The sequence below is a fragment of the Pectinophora gossypiella genome, chromosome Z, assembly GCF_024362695.1.
Source record: "Pectinophora gossypiella chromosome Z, ilPecGoss1.1, whole genome shotgun sequence".
Lineage (NCBI taxonomy): Eukaryota > Metazoa > Arthropoda > Insecta > Lepidoptera > Gelechiidae > Pectinophora > Pectinophora gossypiella.
Genome location: NC_065433.1, coordinates 3,535,249 through 3,558,119, shown reverse-complemented (window position 1 = coordinate 3,558,119; position 22,871 = coordinate 3,535,249). Strand labels below are relative to the sequence as shown.

At 39.5% G+C, this 22,871-nt stretch overlaps 1 protein-coding gene across 5 annotated transcripts in view; it reads right to left on the bottom strand.

Annotated features, from left to right (window-relative positions):
* The window catches only part of LOC126380056 (kalirin), a 166,389-nt gene that overhangs the window by 65,782 nt on the left and 77,736 nt on the right, over positions 1-22,871 (bottom strand). For all 5 annotated transcript variants that reach the window (XR_007568417.1, XM_050029223.1, XM_050029225.1 and 2 more), the window contains exons 31-32: positions 9,642-9,757; positions 3,918-4,060 (exon numbers count right to left, since the gene is read on the bottom strand). Coding sequence is in view for 4 of the 5 variants with exons in the window: in XM_050029223.1 (XP_049885180.1) it covers positions 3,918-4,060; positions 9,642-9,757 (259 nt within the window). In the remaining variant the exon portion in view is untranslated. The remainder of the gene's footprint in view (positions 1-3,917; positions 4,061-9,641; positions 9,758-22,871) is intronic.

Below are 22,871 nucleotides of genomic sequence, written 5' to 3'. Positions count from 1 at the left end.
GACAAGCCGTTTTTTATGTAGCGTCGTCCTCTACACGCGCGTGGTTGTACCGAAAATTGTACACCTTGAAATACATCAAGGCATTTGAGGGCCGATTGTGAGCACGTGCTGCGCGCTGAACAATATTGTTGGATATTATATATACGTGACTATAAGTAAATAACAAATCATATAATAGAAAGAAAGAAAGAAAGAAACGTTTATTATAAAGGGACACCACAGTAACAAATATAAAATAAATAACAAATATATAATATAAAACACGGAGTAACACATAACTTACAATCAAACACATAATAAAAAAAAAAAAATTAAAAGACAACATACACGAGAAATACAAATAATTGTGTGTATGGACTGGTCAACGATGGTGGTGGTGTCCTTTATAAAAGGGCCTCACTCAGCATAAGCCGCGGCGCGAGCCACGACGCTGGTATTCTGTGGACCCTGCTAAGTGAGGCACGGAAGCCGTGTCTCCCACAAATACAACTTGAATGAATACATAATAATATTTACTTATAAAATAAAGTACTTAGTTTACAAAAACATATATTAAAAGCGTGTGTGTGTGCAGTGTATCTACAAATACATGAAAGAAATACAATAATACTTACAAAACAATGCGTATAAAACGATAAAATAAACAAATAAATAAAGTTAGAAATGTTAGAATGTGACAAGTTAGTGTGCGTGCGGATTTGAACGAAAGAACGTAGTGTACGTTGCAACTCAAACTGGTTTGGCCGGAGTAAAACTACCGTTAGCAGGCTTACTACGTCAACATTTTTATCAAACGCATTACGTCAGTTTCAACCGCCACTGCCGTCCGAGTGCAACGTTTATTATGTAATCAGCTTGTACAAAAAACCCGTCGCGAAAGTTATTTTGTGTTTTTAAAAGTGTTGGGAATAAAAAATATAAATAATTGATTGATAATAAAAAACATTTAACGAATCAGTGACCATAGTTACAATAAAAAAATAACAAATAACCCCCAATGAACAGACTAGACGCATATTTGTGTACCGCCTACTAGTGTATTTTCAATGAGTAGCTGTGTGCCTGTTAGAGCTATATTGCCGTCGCATCCGCGTCGCAAGTTAGACTCCGCCATCGTGTCGTGTCTGGACCACAGAGGTAGGTTTAAGTGGTTTTGTTTATTAAGAACTCTTTTGTAGTCGCAGAAGATGTTGCTTAAAATGAAGTTTAAAATTATTGATTGTTTTCAGACTACGAATTGGTGGCGGCAGATCATTCCAACACTTGGATGCGGCGAACCGGAAACTTCCGCGAAAGGCAACAGTACGATGGCGCGGCACTGCTAGTGAGTAGATCGTCGAGCGTGTTTGATATGACTGAACGTCACGGGACCACACCAGTTTTTTTGCAAGATAGGATGGTATACTATATTTTACAACTCCGAATAGAAGTGTAGCGAGATGCAGATGTCTTCGAGCATTCATTTTTACAATACTTGCATTATTTAAGAACGGCGTAACGTGCGTGCGGGGAGGTATTTTAAAACAAAATCTTGCACACGCATTTTGAACCCTCTGAATCAACTTCCGTGACCGTGCAAGGAGCCGAGGACCGTAAACGACATCCATATAATTGAATTTGGACAGTACAAGGGAATCGCAGAGCTTTATACGAGTGCCAGTATTGATGAACTGTCTAATTAGATATAAGGTTTTGAGCCGATAGAAGCAATTAGCAGCTGTATTAACTATGTATTTTTCAAATCTCAATTCCTCATCCATAAGAAGACCAAGATTTCGTGCCTCTGTAACCCGCTCCACTGTTTCGCCCCTGATGTTCACATTCACCCCGTAACTTGATATTCTGTTTATCTGCTGTTTTGACCCTAATATCATATATTTGGTTTTACTTCCGTTGAGAACTAGTGAATTTTTCTCAGACCAGGAAGTAATACGCTCAAGATCATTATTCAATTTGGCCACAGCGAAATGAGTCTCACTTGGTTTACAAGAAATGTAAACTTGTAAATCGTCGGCATATATATGATACTTGCAATCATGGATGTGTGTTACTACATCGGCACTATATATAATAAAAAGCAGTGGGCCCAGTATAGATCCTTGTGGGACCCCACGAGTAACGGTTTTAGATTGGGAAACCTGAGATTCGCCCCTCTCATTTTGCATTTCAACAAATTGGCTCCGATACGCAAAGTAACTATTAAACCATTTGATGGCAGATGCGCTAAACCCGTAATAATGTAACTTTGCTAAAAGTAAGGGTACGTCTATGCAATCGAATGCCCGGGAAAAATCGAGAAGCGCCAATATCGTGCCCTGTCCTACGTCCTGTGCAGCCAAAATGTCATCAACCACGTTCAAAAGAGCAGTTGTTGTGCTGTGAGATTTCCTAAATCCGGACTGTAATACGGGGAGTATTTCATTCTGCTCCAAATAGGTTCTCATCTGCTTGGCAACGATCTTTTCCAAAATTTTCGATAGGCACGGCAAAATACTTATTGGGCGAAGATCCTTTAAAGTAGCTGGACAAGATTTTTTCGGCAGCGGTTTGACAATTGCGCTCTGCCATATGCGGGGAAAGGTACAAGTCTCGATAGATTTGTTTATAATAGAGGTGATTACAGGCGCAATATGGGAAAGTGTTAGTATCAACATATCTAAGGAGATACCGTCTATGCCGATGGCGTTAGAACTAAGGGAGTTAATTTCCTTTAGAACTTCATCCTCTGAAACCCCACCCAGCACGAAAGTTGAAGTGACCTTACATTGATCGCGAAAGAAGCATAGATTTGAGAATGGCACATTTCCAGCACTAGGAACGTCCAAGAAGTGATCGTTTATAACATCAGGATCGTTAAATATATTTGATGGTACTTCTAGTTGTGGTTTGATTCTGACATTTTTCTTTATATGAGACCAGAGTGTGCGAGGATCATTACAGTTTCTATTGACGTAGTGGTCGTAATAAGCCTGTTTTTCACTGGTCAGAGCCTTTTCCACTAAGTGCTTTAAATCCTTATAATACTCCTTATGGGAATCTAAACCAGTTATACGTGCTCGCTTGTGAGCATCATCGCGTTTTTTTATCATAATTTTGATATTATAAGTTATCCAAGGATACTGCTGATGCTTTACTGTGAACGTCTCCAATGGGGCATGCAGATCAAAAAGGGCAAGTAAAGCATTATTAAACATTAAGACTGAGTCATCCACATCTGAAACTGCCGCAATTTTACTCCACTCCACCAAATCTAGATGTTCCCTAAACGTGTCCCTGTCTATGTCCCGCAGTCCCCGACGGGTGACCCTCACAGGAGATGGTTTAAACTTGGGAATATTCAATAAACAAGTAACGAACGCATGCTTACCAAGATCGGGTATATAATCTACAGTTGTAGTGCAACCTCGTATATCCGTACATACTACGTCTATCATAGTTTGACTATGCGAAGTGAAATGCGTGAAATCTGTTACCAATTGTGTAAGTTTAAAGCAAGTCAAGAATTCATTGAACTTTTTTACCTCCGGATAATACCGGGTTCTTAAGTCAGGGATATGAGACTCCTGATCGTGTGATCATAGTTCTTGCAAGTGTTGAAATATCGGGAGTCTCCCATCATGTTTAACCAAAATATATATAAGTTCTAACCAAAACAAAGTAATTTTTTATATGTCATCCGGAAATCAACTTCTGGAAAACGGAAGCAGCGCAGACCCTGCACTGGGTAGTGTTGCCAATCGATAGTGGACTATAGATACAACGTTTCAATTGGATCGATATTATCTATGACGCTGTCTATCAATAGTACTGCTTGTCTGTACTGAAGCGTGTCAGGATCAAAGGAAATGGAATTCCATAGTTTCTGCTTACCCTTGTGGGAAATAGGCGTGAGTTTATGTGTGTTTGTTATTACTTACCGAGCACCTCCTCGCAGGGCTGGCTGAGCGGGCGGCGCGAGGGCGAAGTCTTCTGCTGCGGGTGGTGCTGCGGTTGCGGCTTCAGCACCTGCGCCGGCACCGCACCCTCCTGGGGCGGCTCACCCGGGATGCGTACCACCCACCTGCAAGTAACACTACATTTATCACTAGTCCCATATGCGATGCAAGAAAAACTTCGTTTTTGGACGTATACAAAAAAAGATCAATAACGAAGATAACAGATAAATTATAAAATTCTACATTAGAAGTAAGAGACAGTGAAAGAGAAATTGGTGTATCAGGATCTTAGTAAGTGGAATTCCGTGGCCTCTGCCTGTCCTGGCGGGAAATAGGCGTGATCTTATGTAAGTATGTTGTTCAAGTATCAATAATTCCCGCTTCCTACCCTTTCCTATCACCCGGCGGCGCTCATTCATTCATTGAACACGCTCACTCAAATTTCCGAATCATTCATTCTCTTCTTGCTTCAACAACCGTGCGTGAGAGTGCCGGCCGACCAAACAAAATACAATCATCATAAAAGTGCACGCAGCCATCTGAATCATCATCTCCGAGGGCCCTCGTCGAGCAACGGTGTCCCCGGGGATATAAATCTCCGTTTTGCAGCGCATCCGTAAGTTTTTCCCACCTTCCCTCTGTTACTTGTCTGTAGGATATTTTTGCATAACCGCCCTTTTCGCTCAAACAACCAACGCGACCTATGTTTACGTACACCACTGGAGCTATCGAAGCTATCTTTACCACAACACAAACATATGTAGTCTAGAAATAGAATCCAGTCAACAAAAAGAAAAAGAAGGAGAAGTTCGGTGATCAAAAAACAATCTTTATTTTTGGCTTACTTACAAATGGCATTGGGGTTTTGGTCATGCACGCGCCGGTTCACCGGTATAATAAATATCGGATTGTTCCCGTACTAAATCGGATTGCGACAACTATTATATAACTTGTCCACAATCGGCCAATGAGGATATGAGGTTTATTGATGGAACTACATTATAGAACCGCTTCCGACACGATACTTGTGTCACGTCACAGAATAAGGATGTACTACTTGGAGATCGGCAACTCTTTGCTCCGCACTAGCGGCTGAGCTAGGTTTACATCAACGGTCTTACTAAAGTCATCAATCGTATGGGCGTCAGACGTCACGCACACAGATGCGCGTGTACGATAATGTCAATGTATAGTGTCTGTGTAAAACGAGGTTTGTTTATATGAAGTGTCCGGGGCGTGGTCACCTGTAAGCCGCAATGGTTTTCCCTTCGTCCGCTCTGTTTGTTTACCTAGTGCGTGCGTGCTCCCAAGCTGCGACATTGCTACATGCCGCCGTCTAAGTCCACACAATCAAATTGTATTTTTAGACTTGTAATACAAGCGGATACAAAAATAAAACGGATACCTAACGGAACATACCATTGACAACGAGATATACCATCAAAAACAAAAAAGTAACATAACATGGCTTGATATATACACTCCTCTTCGCTACCTATGTTTATATCCCATGTAACAGGGGGCGAGCCGATTGCCTTCACCTAACTCCCTAGCGTTATCCCGGTTTCACAGGGTCCACTCACTAAACCTAAAGATTTGACAGGTCCGCTTTTTTACGGAACGACTTCCAATAGCCATTAACCGGGCACAAATCCTTAAAACCACGTGTTATCAATAACTTACGATCCAAACATGAATTCAAACTTATAAAGTTGAATTCAATGGTTTAGTGACCATGTAAGTCACGCGTACTCCGAATAAGGCTATCTGGCTATATAAAAAAGTATCTAAGATTAGTTATCATGGTCATTTTATTTACTACTCATATTTAGTTTACTGTGTCATTTTGCTACAGAAATAAAGTTACTAGACTAAGTTAAATAAGTAAATAGACTATGTATTTGATTAGAACTGGTTTAGAAATAATGTAACTAAGCTGTGGGCAGGCGGTTGTGAAAGAAACTAGACAACAAAACAGTATCTACGGCGCCGCAGACAAACAATTTAGAAACGACTGGATAAAACGATTAACACAGTACTTCAGACAATTAAAACACTGTTGCATGCAGGTAACTTTGTTTGCATTTTTCGCCGCATCGCGCGCCTTAGGCGACGTAATGTAATTTCCGTGCAATAACACTGCACAAAGGAAAATTTACTCTTTCAGAGAGAACGAACGCAATATTATATTTAGTTACCGTTTCAATCTACGTAAACGGTTTTGTCCAGGAAACTATTTTTAATAACGTTAGCGAACGAGATTATCCCTGGTACGGCGAAGCGGAGTGCACACGAATAAAAAGTCAATCGTCTGTGTTGATTTATCAAGCGGAAGGAAAATGACCTAGTCGTACCCCTCTGGGACGCAATAGGACAGACTAAAGAATATTACTAGTAATATTCAATGTTTCGGAAGTTAAGTAAGCTTACGACAAACCTGTGATGCGCGCAAATACGAGTGTACATAACATATATAAACAACCTATATACGTCCCACTGCTGGGCAAAGGCCTCCCCTCAATCAACCGGAGGGGATATGGAGCATACTCCACCACGCTGCTCTAATGCGGGTTGGTGGAGGTGTTTTTACGGCTCATAGCCGGGACCAACGGCTTAGCGTGCCCTTCGAAGCGCGGAATCATCTTACTTTTTCGGACAATCAGGTCAATCAGGATTCAAGCCTGAAAAGTCCTTACCAAACAAAGGACAGTCCCACAAAGTGATTTCAACAATTTCTCCATCGGGAATCGAACCCGGAGCTCCAGATCTTGAGTCTAACGCTTTAACCACTAGACCACGGAGGCTGTTCTCTCGTTGCCTCAATAAATTATCTGAATAAATAGGAAATCGGCGTATAACTGAACTCAAAAACATAATGAACATTTATCGTTATAGCTCTTCGTTGTTGGCTGATAGGGCTATGATCCTTAATCGGTCGTATACCTTCTGACGCCTACATCCTTACATCAAGAACAGAGGAACATTACCCTCCTCCTTCTATGAATTCAATAAGTACACATGGAAAGCAGCATAAACTTTTCTACGTACTATTCAAAAATGAACATACATACATATACTCACGCCTATTTCCCACCGGGGTAAGCAGAGACTATAGAATTCCATTTGCTTCGATCCTGACACATTTCTCTTGCTTCATACACGCAGACCGGTTCAGAGTAGATCGTATTAAACCTTTTCTAAGTACATCTCCAAATTGGTCAATGTAAGTCCTCTGCTCTGCGCCTCTCCTTTGCGGCGTTCCTGCCTCTGCTTTGCGGTGTCGTGAGGTACATTTTTACGGTACGGCAACGTAAATTCCCACGTTACGGCAACGTGCCGCGCCACGGCACCGCACCGTTCCACGGCGACGACGTCGTGCCGTGGTGATGTGGACAGGCCCTACCATCAACTTTCGCTTTATATACCGCTTTTGCAATTCTATTATCAAAACTGAACCTTAAGGAATGTCAGTTTTTAGAGCTTAAAATGTTATTTCAGATTATTCAGTATCCGTTTGTGCAATGGCTACTTGACAACCTAGTCAAGTGAGATACTTTTTACGAAACGTCAAAACGAGACTTTTCTTCGGAAATCGTATGGAGATACTGTCCTGTGACGTCATCAATAAAAGCTGTCAAACCTCGTACTCATTGTTACTTAATTCATAAATAAAATTCGAATATAAGTCGCAAAGTAAATGAGATAGGTTTTGGCTTCTATTTCTAGATTAGCATTTTATAATTTATCTTTCACCCTGTAAAATACCCTATATTCTATTTTTTGCACATTTATTAGAATCTTAGTATTGATACAATACCACGCAATTAAAAATAATATTTGATACTAAGTAAAAACCAAATGGTGGTATTAATGGTGGTATTAATAAATTTACCTCAGCTTCGAGACTGCCCTCAAGATCATGTCAATGTGACAGTTCTTATATAAAAAAGGGATTTTAGCATGGTCTTGAGGGCAGTCTCAGCCGAGATTAGTTTATTAATACGACCCTAGAGAATATATACAATGTAAACAGATTTTGTTTTCAGATAGGCATATTCGCGTAACCATAATTTCATCAGATTACACCAGTAAGTGACGGTGCGGCCTTATGTGGGGCGCGCTTATCTAGCAAATGTCTGTTCACTCTAAATCAGGAATTCCCAACGTTTTACCCTATGCGCCTCACCCAGCTAATTCTGAAATGATACCCTTGTATAACATTGGACAATGATGAAAATATAATGGGACCTGTTTGTTTTCATTATTTTTTTATCAACACACATCCACCGCACACACCCAACCACATAAAACAAAAAAACAGCTATACACACCCCACTTCTGGGCACAGGCCTCCTCTCAATCAACCGGAGGGGGTATGGAGCATACTTCACTACGCTTTTCCACTGCAGGTTGGTGGAGGTGTTTTTTTTACGGCTAATAGCCCCATTTCCGACAAATGCGTTTCGGAGGTATGTGACCTAGTCTGTATTCTGTAAAAAGTGGACCTGTCAAATTATCATGTTAGGTAAGCGGACCCTGTGAAAACGAAATAACGCTATGGAGATGATAATTTTATTCAAAAGTGCATTTGGCAAGAGCAATGTGACAACGAGAGATTTTTTTTTAAAAAAGCCTACTCTTATTCACTCACAGGGAAACTCACAAAGAGAAAATTAAATCGATAAATGACCTTCTTTTTTGAAGCTGGAGGCTTTGCAGGGCTTATTTCATGCAGTGCATCACTGCGAGCTGAAAGTAGGACTCGATCCCGGGAAATTTTCGGGATTGAATTTAACGAATCCCAGGATTTTCGCGATTATTTATTTTTCAGATAAGTCAATAAAATGTGCGTATAACGAATGTGTAAACGTGTGTAAAATATCAGCTTCTCGTCGTGTAAGTATTGATAGTTTTTTTCTTAACAAAAAAGAAGATGAAAACCAACGAGTGTTATTTTCTGTAGTCTTAAGCATAGACGTAAATGTTTTTAGCATTAAGTTTTTTTTTTTTTTATATAGTATAATTAAACAAGTTTTAAGTAGATGACGTTTTTTTAAATTGAAACAATTTTTTAAGCAATTATCAAACTATTTCATAAATTATTTACAGAGTGTCTGTTGTTTATTTTATCAGGAGAAAGTATAATTTTGTTTTGTTTTTTTGAAGATTTAACTAAAGATTTTAAAAAAGAGTTGATTTTGATATATTTCAGTCTTTTTGTTACCACTTTCTATTACCAACACAATCCCGGAACTGTCCCGGGATCGAATCCTCTAGCTGATCTATTGTGATCGCCGCCTTATGCTACAGTTCACCTCTAAGCCCTACCCTATCAATATAGTGTAGTACTTGTGTAGGGATAAATAATCTATACTAAGTTTGAATCTGAATTGTCGAAATCACTATGTGAGACTGTCCTTAGTTTGGTAAGGATTTTCTGGTTTCAATTACCTGATTGTTTGGAAAAGTAAAATCATCCCGTGCTTCAGAGAGCACGTTAAGCAGTCAGTTCCGGCTGAAGCCGTAAAAACACCTCCAGCCAACCCGCAGTGGAGCAGCGTGGTGGAGTATGCGCCATACCCCCTCCGGTTGATTGAGGGGAGCCTTGTGCTCAGCATTGGGACGTGTATGGGCTGTTTATGTTTTTGTGTGTTAAATTTAAATCTGGGACAGGGATCACTGTTCGCTCTCCCGTACCACACTTACCAGTCGGTGCGCCCCTGGCATGGCTCTACCACCTCCACCTGCTGGCCCTTGGAGACGCTCAGCTCGCCAGCGTTGCCGGCCGCGTGCTCCGCTATCACCCATGACGTCATCTCCGCCTGCAACACACAGGCTATGTCACTTACGAGTACTTGATGCTTTACACTACTATCAGTGGTGTCCCTTTCCCGGGAATGTTCCCAAAGTGGGACTTTAATAGTAAGAATTGAGGAGCTCGGTGGCGCAGCGGTAAACGCGCTCGGTCTTCGATTGTTGAAGTTAGGCAACATTCGCAAAGGCCGGTCATAGGATGGGTGACCACAAAAAAAAAAAGTTTTCATCTCGAGCTCCTCCGTGCTTCGGAAGGCACGTTAAGCCGTTGGTCCCGGCTGCATTAGCAGTCGTTAATAACCATCAATCCGCACTGGGCCCGCGTGATGGTTTAAGGCCCGATCTCCCTATCCATCCATAGGGAAGGCCCGTGCCCCAGCAGTGGGGACGTTAATGGGCTGATGATGATGAGTAAGAATACCGGCTGCGTTTCCTTTTTCAAATTGTTCTTTTATATCATATCATAAAGGTTAGATAATGGCCCCAATTCCTGCAGACACCTTCTAATATTATTTTAAGCTATACCCGTCATTTTCTTATCCGCCGAAAAGGAAAAGAACGGATGATTAACTGACTGACTGGGACTGTTAATTTTAAAATGAATGAGTGGAAGAATGAATAATCCGAATGAGTCCAAGAGGTATCTTATTGCAAACCCTTTGATGTGTGCTGTCAACTTAATTAGGTCGGGTTATTGATCGATGTAAAATTTTTAGGCGGTTGTTTTAGATTCGTGCCTAAAATTGACGTGCGATCCATAAATTTTATGCCTGTCGATTACTCGTCCCTTTCTTTTTCAACGGATAAGAAAATGACAGGTATAAAATAAAATTAGATGGCGTCTACAGGAATTAGCACCAATGAAGCTCTTTTTACATACACTTTCGCGTTTTCACTGCCGGGAATGTTCCCAAAGTGGGAACTTTCTTGGGAACGACACATCACTGACTTTTATCTTAGCGGTCTATTAAATTCTCTAGACTGGCAGAGGAAGACCTAGAAAGTCATACATTGTTAAAATAGACTAGATGACAACTTATTTAATGAGATAGCGTTTACGAAACGTCAAAACGAACGTTTTCTGTGGAATTTGTACGGAATGTTTAGTTGTCAATCATCAGCGGTTATACTCATTGCTACCAATTTCTTGATTAAAATACGTACATACATATACTCACGCCTATTTCTCACCGGGGTAAGTAGAGACTATAGAATTCCATTCACTTCGATCCTGACACTCTTTTGACTGAACTTCAAAACAAGAAAAATAACTTGCGTATTGTAAAACATAGTTCATTTTACACTTGTTTTTATTTAGTTAAGCAAGATCATGGCCTCCGCGAAAGATAGAACCGTTCAAAAGCTTATCTTCCAGGACTCGTCGTAAAAGCCAAGAGATTATCCATTCTAAAATGCAGGACCGTTATATTGACGGTAAGCTGATCACCTATCATCATAAGGTACACCATATCCATCTGAGTATTCCATATTTAAAGCGCCTGCAAATTGTCTTCTGCTTACTCGTAACTCTGCCCATCCATTAGGAATTTTCTGTACATTGAAAGGTCCTTCAAGCACTGGAGCTCAATTTTGATGTGTTGTAGAGTATACCTTGAGTTGTAGAGTATAGTCGATCGCTTTTAACAGCGGTGTATCAAGAACTTGAAGTGGAATTCCGCGGCCTCTGCCTACCCTAACGGGAAATAGGCGTTATCTTATGTATGTATATGTCGTGGCTAGATCGTAAAATTGATCATTTCATGATGTGTTCGACCATTTCATGAAATGGTAATTTTTCATGAAACGGCCAAAGTTAACCATATCGTTGAAACGTCAACGTTTAATGATATTTCAATCAACGTTTGGCCATATCGTTAATGTGGCATGCTATGTGGTGTAATAAAAATGCAAGTAGTCGATTAATTTCTTAGGTTCAAAATTATACGACACCAGCGCCACTATCGGAGGATAATGTTTTACGATATGATGCCAACGTTTGGCCATATCATGACATAATCATGCATTTAGTTGCTCATATCGTTAAACGTTTTGTGTTCATTGATCTGGCCAAACTACACCATGATGTGGTCAACGAATGATATTTTATTTCATGAAATACGACCATTTTATGAAATGATCGAGCACATCATGAAATGATCAATTCTATGATCTGGCCACGACATATTTATGTAATACACTAGTTCCAAAGGATATGCCATTGATACGAAAGAAGAAGATAGATCGATGGTAGTCGTGTTCCCGAAGATAAGAGTATACGCCGATATAAGATAAGAGTCGACGCGAACAACAATACAGATAACGATTAGATAACAAATATTGTTCGCTTATAACAATTCTATTCATATGTGACTGAGGGACTTGTTTTTTTTTTTTATTGAATAACATAACACGAGCCTCCGGGTCATGACTGTATTTACAATTGGGTTGGTCAAAGGTACATCCTTCGCAATATGAACTAAGTATCCACATAGGCGGTGAGCCATATCGCCGTAAATAACTTATTGGTGCAAGTCCGGAACGGGGCTTCGAACCAACACTCCCGTTTTGAGAAGCAAGCTGGTGACACACTGGATTACAGTGATTAATGTACGCGATTGTTGATGGTTGCGTATTTACGTCCAGTTATCAACTTGCGAGTCAGACGGCGTTTAAGCTTGCTGGATTAAAAGACCCTTACCTTCTGCCCTGAACATAACTTGAATAATTAACATTTCATCTGTAACACGTCGGCTTAAAGCGAGCTAGCTGCACGCACCACAAAGGGCGGCACAAGGATGATTGCACAGTGCTATACCTAATCGGTACATAAAAATTATAGCGTCATTTATAAATCTCAAACTATTTAAAGCCTTCTGCAATTTTCTAAAAAAAGCATTCAAGTACTTGGCTTAATAATACTGCCGATTGGTGCGACGAGTGAGCAGGCGAGCGAGCGTCACCTCCTTGTCAAGTGGCAAATGTACCAATTTCTACACGTACTAACGTACAATTCTATTCAATTCTTGATTAATGGCTTTTGTGTGATCACAATTCCGCCTGTATCACGCAATGAAGAAAATACACAATAGGGCAGGATGTAACAGACAGAGGATCGAGGCGCTTCGCTGTCTTGGCGCAAGGTGTCTATTTAATACGAATGGGTTATAATAGGCACATTTTTATCTTGGCTAGGCCCCTAGCACACCTCGGGCACTCTAACAAAAATCTACTTTTTACCGTGTGCCGTCTAACGCGTGAGTGCGAGCGAGATCGACACAGTCCTCGCTCTATCTCTTACTCCTAAACGGCTTATGGCCATTTAAGACTGAAGTAAGACCCAGAGGGGGTGAGGTCGGCGGCCGATACGAATTAGTGCGGGCGGAGAGTTATTGTTGTTATAGAGAGTTGTTGTTGTGATAGAGAGTTGTTGTTGTTGTCGTCGTATTCTTTATTCTATGCCATCAGGTAAACCCTGTTCATTTAGCTAAACTGCCTACTATGCCCGGTCGGTATTACTAATTACAACCATGCTAAGTTACATTTGCTCATTAATCAGTTTAATATTATGCGTGGTCTGTCGATTCCGGACATTATTAACATTAAATACAAGCTGCGATGTTAATTCTGTCTAACGAGACGTAATTAATGAACTGTTCAACACTGGGCCAGCTCTGGCTGCAAATTGACGTTCGCTGTAAGGTGTCAACTCGCGCAGTCCGTGAACAACATCAAATGACTCGCGTTTTCATAGCTTGTCACTGCGGCACTTTCTGGTAAAATAATGTACGATGTAAATAAATAATATACTATGGTATGGAAATGGAATGGACGGACGGAACGGAAAACTTTGGTTCACATTAAAGTTCAGGACTTTGAAATTCAACAGCGCTTAGAGCTTGATGCCAAGCTTAATGTCAATTGGGTCGTGTACAGTCATGAGCAATATCATGTACCCACTTTAGAACCCTGTCGCACTATCATATTTAACATTAAATGAGACTTACTGTTTCATTTGTCAAAAAACTTAATGTGACATGGTTTCAAAGTGAATACATATTAGTACTCGTGACCGAACTAGGTTCAAGATAAATTACGAAATTCTGATTACGAAATGAAGTCAGATCTAAAACTAACGAAAAACAGGTTATTTTTTCTATTTAACTTATTTATGAATTATCACTTTTTTTCGATGACGTCACAGTGTGCTTTTTCACACTTTCATAGTAATTTCGTGTTTTGACGTTTAGTATAAAGTAACGGAAACTAGCCTATTTCTAACTCAAAGTTTTGTTAAATGGGAAAAACAACCTAATTATAGGTTAGGTCATTAATAATTTTCTAGTGTCTAGATGTAACAATTTTTGTTCAATGAGTTACATACTTATTCAATCAAGCTAAGGTTTATATTGATTGGTGCTGATTCCAGTACACACTATCTAATTTTATTTTAAGTAATACCTGACATTTTCCCCCCGTTGGTCCCGGTTACCACTTACTGATGTAAGTACGTAGTCATTACATGAGCCATGTCAGGGATCTTTGGCGGCTCAATAGTACACCTAACACCAGGGTTGATGGGGTTGGTAATCCACTTCACAACCCACACGATAGAAGAAAAGAAACTGATTGTGCAATGTGCGAGGAACTTTCCCAATGAAATTAGCTATATAAAGAGTCTTTGTATTGTATATAAGCCACTGTCAGAGTAGAAGCAGTCGCAGTAGCAGAAACTTGCTGGATAACATCATATTGTGGTAAACCATGAGATTTTATAATACCCTGAATATGTAGATATGTTTGTGAGTTTGTTCCGATGTCATGATTGAACGGCTGATTTGATTTGGGTGAACAGTAATCATCTTTAGATGCGTACGATCACAAGCAGTAATGTGTATATGGGTGAATATCAAAATGTGCCAAGTTTGGTGGCGAACTTTCATATAATTTTTTCGTGAAAAATTGGGTTCCGATATGAAAAAGGATCCTTTTTCATGTCCCCAACCCAGGATCCTTTTGGATCTTTTTCATGTCGGAACCCAATTTTTCACGTAAATAATATGATATTTCGCCACCAAACTTGAAATTTTGATATTCACCCATACACTTTAGTACCATGTCACATTAACTTTTTTGATAAATTAAACTGTAAGTCTGTAAATGTCAAATAGGTATGTTGATGCGACAGAGTTCTAAAGTGAGTATTATATTGCTATATTATTGGGGGATATTACTGAACTCCTCGCGAGCGATAACCTAGTACGGTCACGAGCATTAATATGTATACACTTTGGTACCATGTCACATTAACTTTTTTGACAAATTTAACTGTAAGTCTCTCTAAATAACAAATATGTTAGTGCGACGGAGTCCTAAAGTGGGTACATTATATTGCTCATGACTGTACGTTATGAGGACTCATAATCATAATCCTACACCTATCATAGTCCTATCTAGGACTGGAACAAACATCCTATACAAGTTTTTATGACCAATTCCTGGGGGCTTAAAAAAGCCACAGCGAAGCAATTCATCTAACAAAGCAATATTGCTATTTGACCTTTTGTTTGCATTGCGCGGTTACTTTTGTATGCGCAAATGTCAAATTGCAATATTGATTTTGGATGAATTGCTTCGATGTGGCCTTTTTTAACACCCGTGGTCGTGATTTCCTACAAGAAATTGCTTCAGAGTAATAAGGTCACCTATTTGTGCTTGTAGTTATATGTTGTACAATTGTTTGTATGTTCTGTTTGTGTGCAATAATTATATTTGAGTTTATTCTTTTAATAAATATGCCACGAAGTGAAAGCCTCCTCACATCTCGTCCACAGACTTCAAAATATGCCTTGCCGTGGTTGCCTCTCCATACCAGTCTTTGGTATGGTTCATCGAGGGCGGTTTATTTCCGGAGATATTCACCAATTAGCTGCATGAGATACCGGATTGCGGTGTCTTAGTGACGTCAGGTTACATTTGACGCGTCCCAGTATACACTTGTCTTGCTTACGTACACTAAAGATAGAAAGAATTATAAAAACCAATAAAAAATAAACAAGCGGTGAAAGTGCGTTTGAGTATTTGCTAAGCAATATTCAAGTAACTGGGTTTCAGCATAGGAGGAACTCACGCATTCCAAAGAAAATGAATTTATTCAAACATACGCGGTACAGGACCTGAGCTTCACGGTTTGACTCTGACGTCACTTCACTGTTACTTCACCCTTCGCTTGGCTGTCAATGCTTACCTCTTGTTTATTTTTATTAGATCACCCGGTGAACTACGTATCAGTCTTTTTCATATTTTATCACTATTTAAACCTTTCCTGGACCTTCCACGAATATTTCAAGATTAAAATTAGCCAAATCGGTTCCGATGTTTTAGAGTTTTAGTAAGACAAATAATTTATAAATTTATAGATAGATTGGCAAATCGGCTAGTAAATATAAATTGGGACCTTAATAAAGCGTCAATTGTAAAGTTTTCTTCTTTCTTTTAATGAAAGTATAATATGGGAACTCGCGAAAGAATTCTTTCCTCGTGCTACGTTGAAAAATTACAGACTTGCAAAGTTTGTTTTGGTGATAAACTTTTATATAGGTTGGACGACAGTGTCATATCACTTCTTTTTCTTTTGTATATTCGGTCAATTCGGCTAAATTAGTCTTATTTAACTCTACGTTCAGACTATTCTGTGCGTAGGTGATATACACGGCGTACCTACTTGACAAATAAGCCGTCTAACCATGTTTGAAGGAACCAACTCCATTATTAAATCAACATTCGACTTGCCTTTAATCGACACACCACCTCTCAGAATTCCGTAAGTTTTAAAACAAAACCCTGCTGTAGACAACGACCAATACAATAGAGCATGCGATGGAGAAGGAATCGCCTATTATATATATTATTCTACTCAGAAACAATCAAAATACTTTATACCACACAATAGTAATTAAAAAAAGAGAAGTGACATTTCCCTGTGAGGGGTGACTCACTAATACAAAGTTAAACGAGAAGCTTTGTGGGTTAAATTGTAAGTCAAAACTTGTTTCAATGTTAAGCTGGCTGTTTTCCCTGGGAATTATTTCAATGTCAAGGCAACTCCGCATTTGCCATTCACAACTAGTTTAAAATATTACCACAGAAAAGTTTTGACGGAAGCGTTTTCAGTTTCAGTTTCCATTCGTCAGTTTTGTTTGTCGACGCAGCTCGTGCGATCCGCGACGTTTTGACCTACATTATGACGAGTTCCCTTCATATTTTAATTATGCAGGCTTGCAATGCGCTTCTGAAGAGACAAAGCCGGCGATAGACTTTTATTTTAATTCGCTTAAATGAAAAGTCGCTTCTGTTATTAAATTCTTTTACGGCGCTTTTCTTACTTCGGCTTAATATAAATTAATGAAGGGAACATCCGCTTCTAATTTATGAGTGCATTCAGCAACCTTCAGCGCCAGGGTCCAGGGTGTTTAATAATTCGTCACCCCATGATGAGCGAGCAAAATGGTATGAACCTGGGCGTACGATCACTGTGCCATATTCAGCCTCTCTATTTAATATGTCGTGTTATGTTTTTTCTATCTGTATTTATATTATATTGTACCTAACAGTGCAGCCCTCTAAGATCTGACAAGGAAACCCAGCAATCACACGATCAATCGACTACGTAGTAAGCAAGAGACTGAAAAAATATTTAACAAATCTTTCGGTTATTGTTCACAAAACGAGTATATAAAGTGTAAGTAACATAACTGTTTTGATTTTTTTTTTCTAACTTAAATACCTAACAATCAAAGCCTTCTTTTTTTTTTCAGTGCAAAATTTGAAATAGACGGAATGCTCCTTTTCAAAGAAGAATTTAACTTTTTAAATCGATTTTGTGAGTGATCAAAGGACATTAAACTGTCGCCAATGATCACCCAGGTCACACTTCGGACACTTCGTATAAAAATCTCATTCTTACCTCCTAAGAGCAAGGTTACTCTTTAGCGGGTTTCAGACATTGAAACCCAGAGGGGGTGAGGTAAATCTAACTCGGCGCCGAACTAACGGCGGCTAACGAATAAGAATTGTGCGGGGAGGAGAGTTACCGTTCTATACGTGGTATATTTTTATATTCTATGACCATTGTTTTCTGATGCTATTTAGTGAGGCAGTCATAATTCTGTAATATTAACGCGTTATTTACATTTATTTACTAACGTGAATGCTGTGTACGCATGTAATTGGCAAGCATATATACCAAGTCTTTCTATTTATAATGCTGTCTGTAAAAGTTCCATATCGTCACTGAAAAGGCAAAATTACGTAAGCGCCAAAATGCCACTTCAAGAAAAAGCCGCTTAAAGTATTTTATTCGTTTTTTATCATAACTTTTTACCCATTTATCCAATTTAGATGACGTCAACGTAAGTTTACATTGTTTTTTCAATTTCTATGTCAAGTAATAAATATCATAAGAAGGACTACTATTTTAGGATATTTTGGCGCTTATGTAATTTTGCCTTTCCAGTGACGATATGTATTGCTGTATTTGTACCTAAATAAATAAATAAACTAACAGCTCTTAAGAGAATGTATGTAACTAACAAATCTTATGATGCATGTACTGCTGACTATCCCTATCGAGATAGACGTGAGCTTATGTTATGATAGCAAACAAGTGAGCGTGTGTTGCCCAAATAAATAAATAATTACTACATCGTTTCGTTTGATCCCTAGATTATTTATGTTCAAATATTAATGTTAATATTTCCTTGTTATCCAAAATATAATTAATTAAACCCTGTCGATACCAGTAGAAGTTGAGTTTATGCCGTCACATTCGCCTAAGGCAGACCAAGATCTGAGGACAATACTGTCTTGACTTCAGTAATTTTCGTTTTTATATTTGACTGACAAGACAGGTTTTTTGTTAAATTGTCCACATTTAAGGGTTAGGCCACAATCATAAGATCGTACTGCCAAATTTCAGTCAATTTAGTTTAATTTTATTTTATATAGTCCTAATTATAATGCTTTGAGTAATCTTCTTTTTTATGTTCAAATGTATATATTATCTGTTTTTTGTATGAATGTGGAGGAAGCAAGATAAGTATGTCAGGATCAAAGCTTGATGGACTTTCATAGTCTCTGCTTACCCCGGTGGAAAACAGGCGTGATTTTATGAATGTATGAATTTTCAAATGAAGCCCAAGCACAATAGATTGAAATAATATTTCGTTTCTCTATTATTGATTGTAATAATGCTGACTGCATTGGTGGTGCCATGGCATAAGAAAACCAGGTATGCTCAAAAGTGACAGCTAGCATTTCAAGGTTAGCCCAGCTGACGTCATCCTACCTTACGTTGCCATTTCGTAAATTAAAAAAATACCCACGTTGCAACTTTAACTTTTAGGAAAAGATTTACGTACAGTTTTAATGATTTTTATATGTGTGACAAATAATAGTAATTAGTCAGTAATTCACTTTTTCTATAATACATTTTACGTCCTTGGAATGTTGGAGATACCAATTTATTGGTAACACTTACGTCATCAAGGGCTAGCAATGGCTGTTTGTCATAGGATTGAGAATACCTGGTCTTCTTATACCATGGGTGGTGCAACAAAGGGACCAGCCCAAGTGACGTCCACGTTGCCGTATATATCTAAGTTCGTCACGGCACTCCCTGGACAAGATGCAAAATCATTCCACGCGGTTTGAACAATCTTCCCTCAAAACACATCATGCATACGAAAAAGAACACTGACAATATTCTGTCAGATTATTTTCCCTGGATATTATTCAAAAAAGCAAGCAGAAAGCTCGGTGAAATGTGGGTACTTAGTTCATCTTGCGACGATTGTACCTCTGATTACCCCAATAGATAACATAGTCGTGACCTTACGTATGTTTATATATTATTAAGGTGCAACTCTAGTACCTAGTGTATTCAAGCTGCATATAAACTAACATTTGCCTATCTGCAAAAGTATAAACTTTTTAATTGTATGAAAGAATATTCAAGGAATACTAGTAAAAACATTCGTAAGCACTATTTCAGATCTGAGATGATAGTACTATATAGAGTTCAAACTCCGCTCGAGTACTTAAGTCCTGAGCGTTGCATGTTAAAAAGTCAATTTTTAAGACAATTTTTAGCTTTAATATGTTTACTTACGTAAATAAATACGCATTTTTAGAAGCGTATTATATTTTAGAATAGTATTAGCCGTGAATAATTGTGCCAATTTGAAAATAAAAATGGTAAATTTTGATAATGACAAAATAATACTAAGAAAAGACACAATTTACCAAGATAATGTTTTATTTTCATATGCACACACTGCGTATGAGGCGTCGGGAGGATCCATGATCGCACGGTACTGTTGGAATACTAATTTAAATAAACGGTGACCTTTTCAATGTTATCGGGAACATATCTCTTTAGACGCAATGTTCAAGTATACACAGGTCGCTGCATTGTAATTTTGTAAGGGAAACTGATAAACTCGCGAGAGCACAAAGGCAATGAGATAACATATTAGATGAAAGTTGATGAGGCAGCGTTAGTGGCAGCAGTGCGGCTATGCGGGTGGCGGGTATGATGTGCGTGGTGCATGTGCAGCGCGAGCGCCCCGCACCCGGCAGCGGGGCGGGGGTGGGGGCGGTGCATCGGTGCAGGCGCGGTGCTTCACCTGTCGTTGTCGGTTGGTTTTGAGTAGGCGCGCGTGGAACGAGCTCGGCGTGTCGATGGTGTGCTGCCGAGACAGGGCCGCATGGGGCGCATTTACTGAACTTTGGCGAAACCATGGTAAAGATATTTTGCGTCGACTTTTGTGTTGTTTGATGGGGGGCGGCGGCGGGGTGGTGCCCATCGCGCCGGCACGGCACGTGCGCGGGTGCCGGGCGCCGGGCGCGAGCGGGCGGGCGGTGTTCGCGACGCCACCGCCTCCGTTCGGTCGCGCGGCGCTGCGGCCACTGGCGCCGCGGCCCGCGCCCCTCCGCCGCCCTCGCCGCTCCTTCTCACGCTCGCTCCTACGCCACTACGCAGCCTCCGTATCGAGCTACATTTCCCGAATTTATTTCACAAACGCTCCCGCTGCAGAGCCGCCGAAGGACGCGCCTAATCCGTTTGAACGAGAACCTGCCGCAGTTAGCGACAACGGCGCCACTTCGTTTGCGGTTGGCGCCCAGAGAAACAGATCACAATTTTCAAGGACGGGGATAATGTGTCGATGCCAAACGACCGATGCTACGTATTAAATATACGGTCGGACAAATCTTTTTCTGTATTTTTTGGAGACAATTTTAATAGGCGAATGATGGGGTAGATAGAGCACGTTCATTTGTTAACCAACGACGCGTTATATTAATTTGGATGAGCAGGAAATAATGTATAGACGTATAATGGATGTACGTAAATATTTATGGTATTTTTGAAACGGGAAGGAACGGAAATGAATGTGAATTATTTAGTAATGTATATGATGTAGGCCCACCGTAACTATGTATTCATGTTGCTTAATACCGCATTGTGCGAAAATTACGATACTGAATTGTACTGTGTTGGAGTTCCATGAATAAATAAATAATGTAGGTACGTGTGAGTTTCCATATTTAAAAACTTAACATGCCTATCTTCACTTTATTTTTAACCACCGACGAAAACAGAGGGACACAATGTTTTACAAGGGCTGTTATTAATTTGTTTTGCAATGTGTACATTATATTTTTAATGTGACATCGTGATAAGATCGATATTTATGCTATTCAGTTTTGTTTGCTTTCTAATAAAGCAACATTGGTCTAAATGCAAACTACATAATTGGGTAGTTTCCTAGTTGAAAGATAAATTATGAAATTGTGATAACTAAATAAAGACCGATCTAACGGTGACAACAAACGTTTTATTTTTTTTCTATTTAACTCATTTATGAATTTTAATAAAGAAAAATGTAATAAATTGTGCGTCATTTTGTCACGTTTTTCTATGACGTCACAGGTTGCTTTTTCATACAAATTCCATAGTAATTTCGTGTACTGACGTTGAGTAAAAAGTAACTGATTTGACTAGTTGCAAACTACTCTATTACATACCCATGTTTGAAGCGCGAACAGTTTTTGATAAGGTCGGCCCACGGGGGTAGACAGATGCATGGTTTGACAGTAAACAACTTCTGAAGCCACATTTGGTATTAGATATTTTCTTCTTCCGTACATATGTAAAAAAACTGTTTACTCCTTTTAAGCACAGTGCCAAATCGGTCCAGCCGTTAACAAGTAATGTGTTAATAACGAATAGCAATTAAGGTACCTACTTTTATTTTTATTTATAGGTATGCTTCTATGCTGTTCTGGGAGCATATAAAAAACATAGAACACGTTCAGCTGCTTCTCTTCCCGGGCATGTCGTAAAAACCGACAGAGGGATTGTGTCCTCTAACATGATGGACTAATGTTATGGGCGATAGGCTGATCCCTTATCACCATAAGGTTCATCATATCCATCTTTGGACTTCGTATCAACAGTGGCTGCAAGTTGTCTTTGATTACTTGTGGCTCTGCCCACCCCATTAGGGATTACGGGCGTGAGTTTATGTATGTATGTATGTTATAGGTATACTAAAATTGGTTTTGATGAGAACGAAAGAGGCAAAAGTGAGGAAAGTAGAATACGTGGTTTCTTGCTACCCTAATGGGAAATAGGTGTTGTTAACAACGGGCTCCTTGGAGCGATGTCATTGGTATGTTATTCCTTTTCGATATGACATTTTATTATATATTTTTTTACCCACGACGGAACGGAGCAGGTATATGCGTTTAGGGTGAGAGATGTTTGTGTGTGCGTTTGTGCAAAGTAATGTTATCACTTATTTCTTGTTTTGTCAGGCCTTGTCAGTAAATTCAGCATAGGTTTTTACTTCGCGATATCAATATATATAAGGCCAAGGTCGGGGTTTGTCAAAGAGCAATGGAGCGCAGCATACTAGGTGTAAAACGAATTGATCGAGTTAAAAACACTGTGCTGCGCTCAAAAACCGGTATAGCTGATGTTGGCAGGAAGACCGCCAGGCTAAAGTGGGACTGGGCTGGACACGTGTGCCGCATGCATCCGGAACGATGGGCAAAGATCAT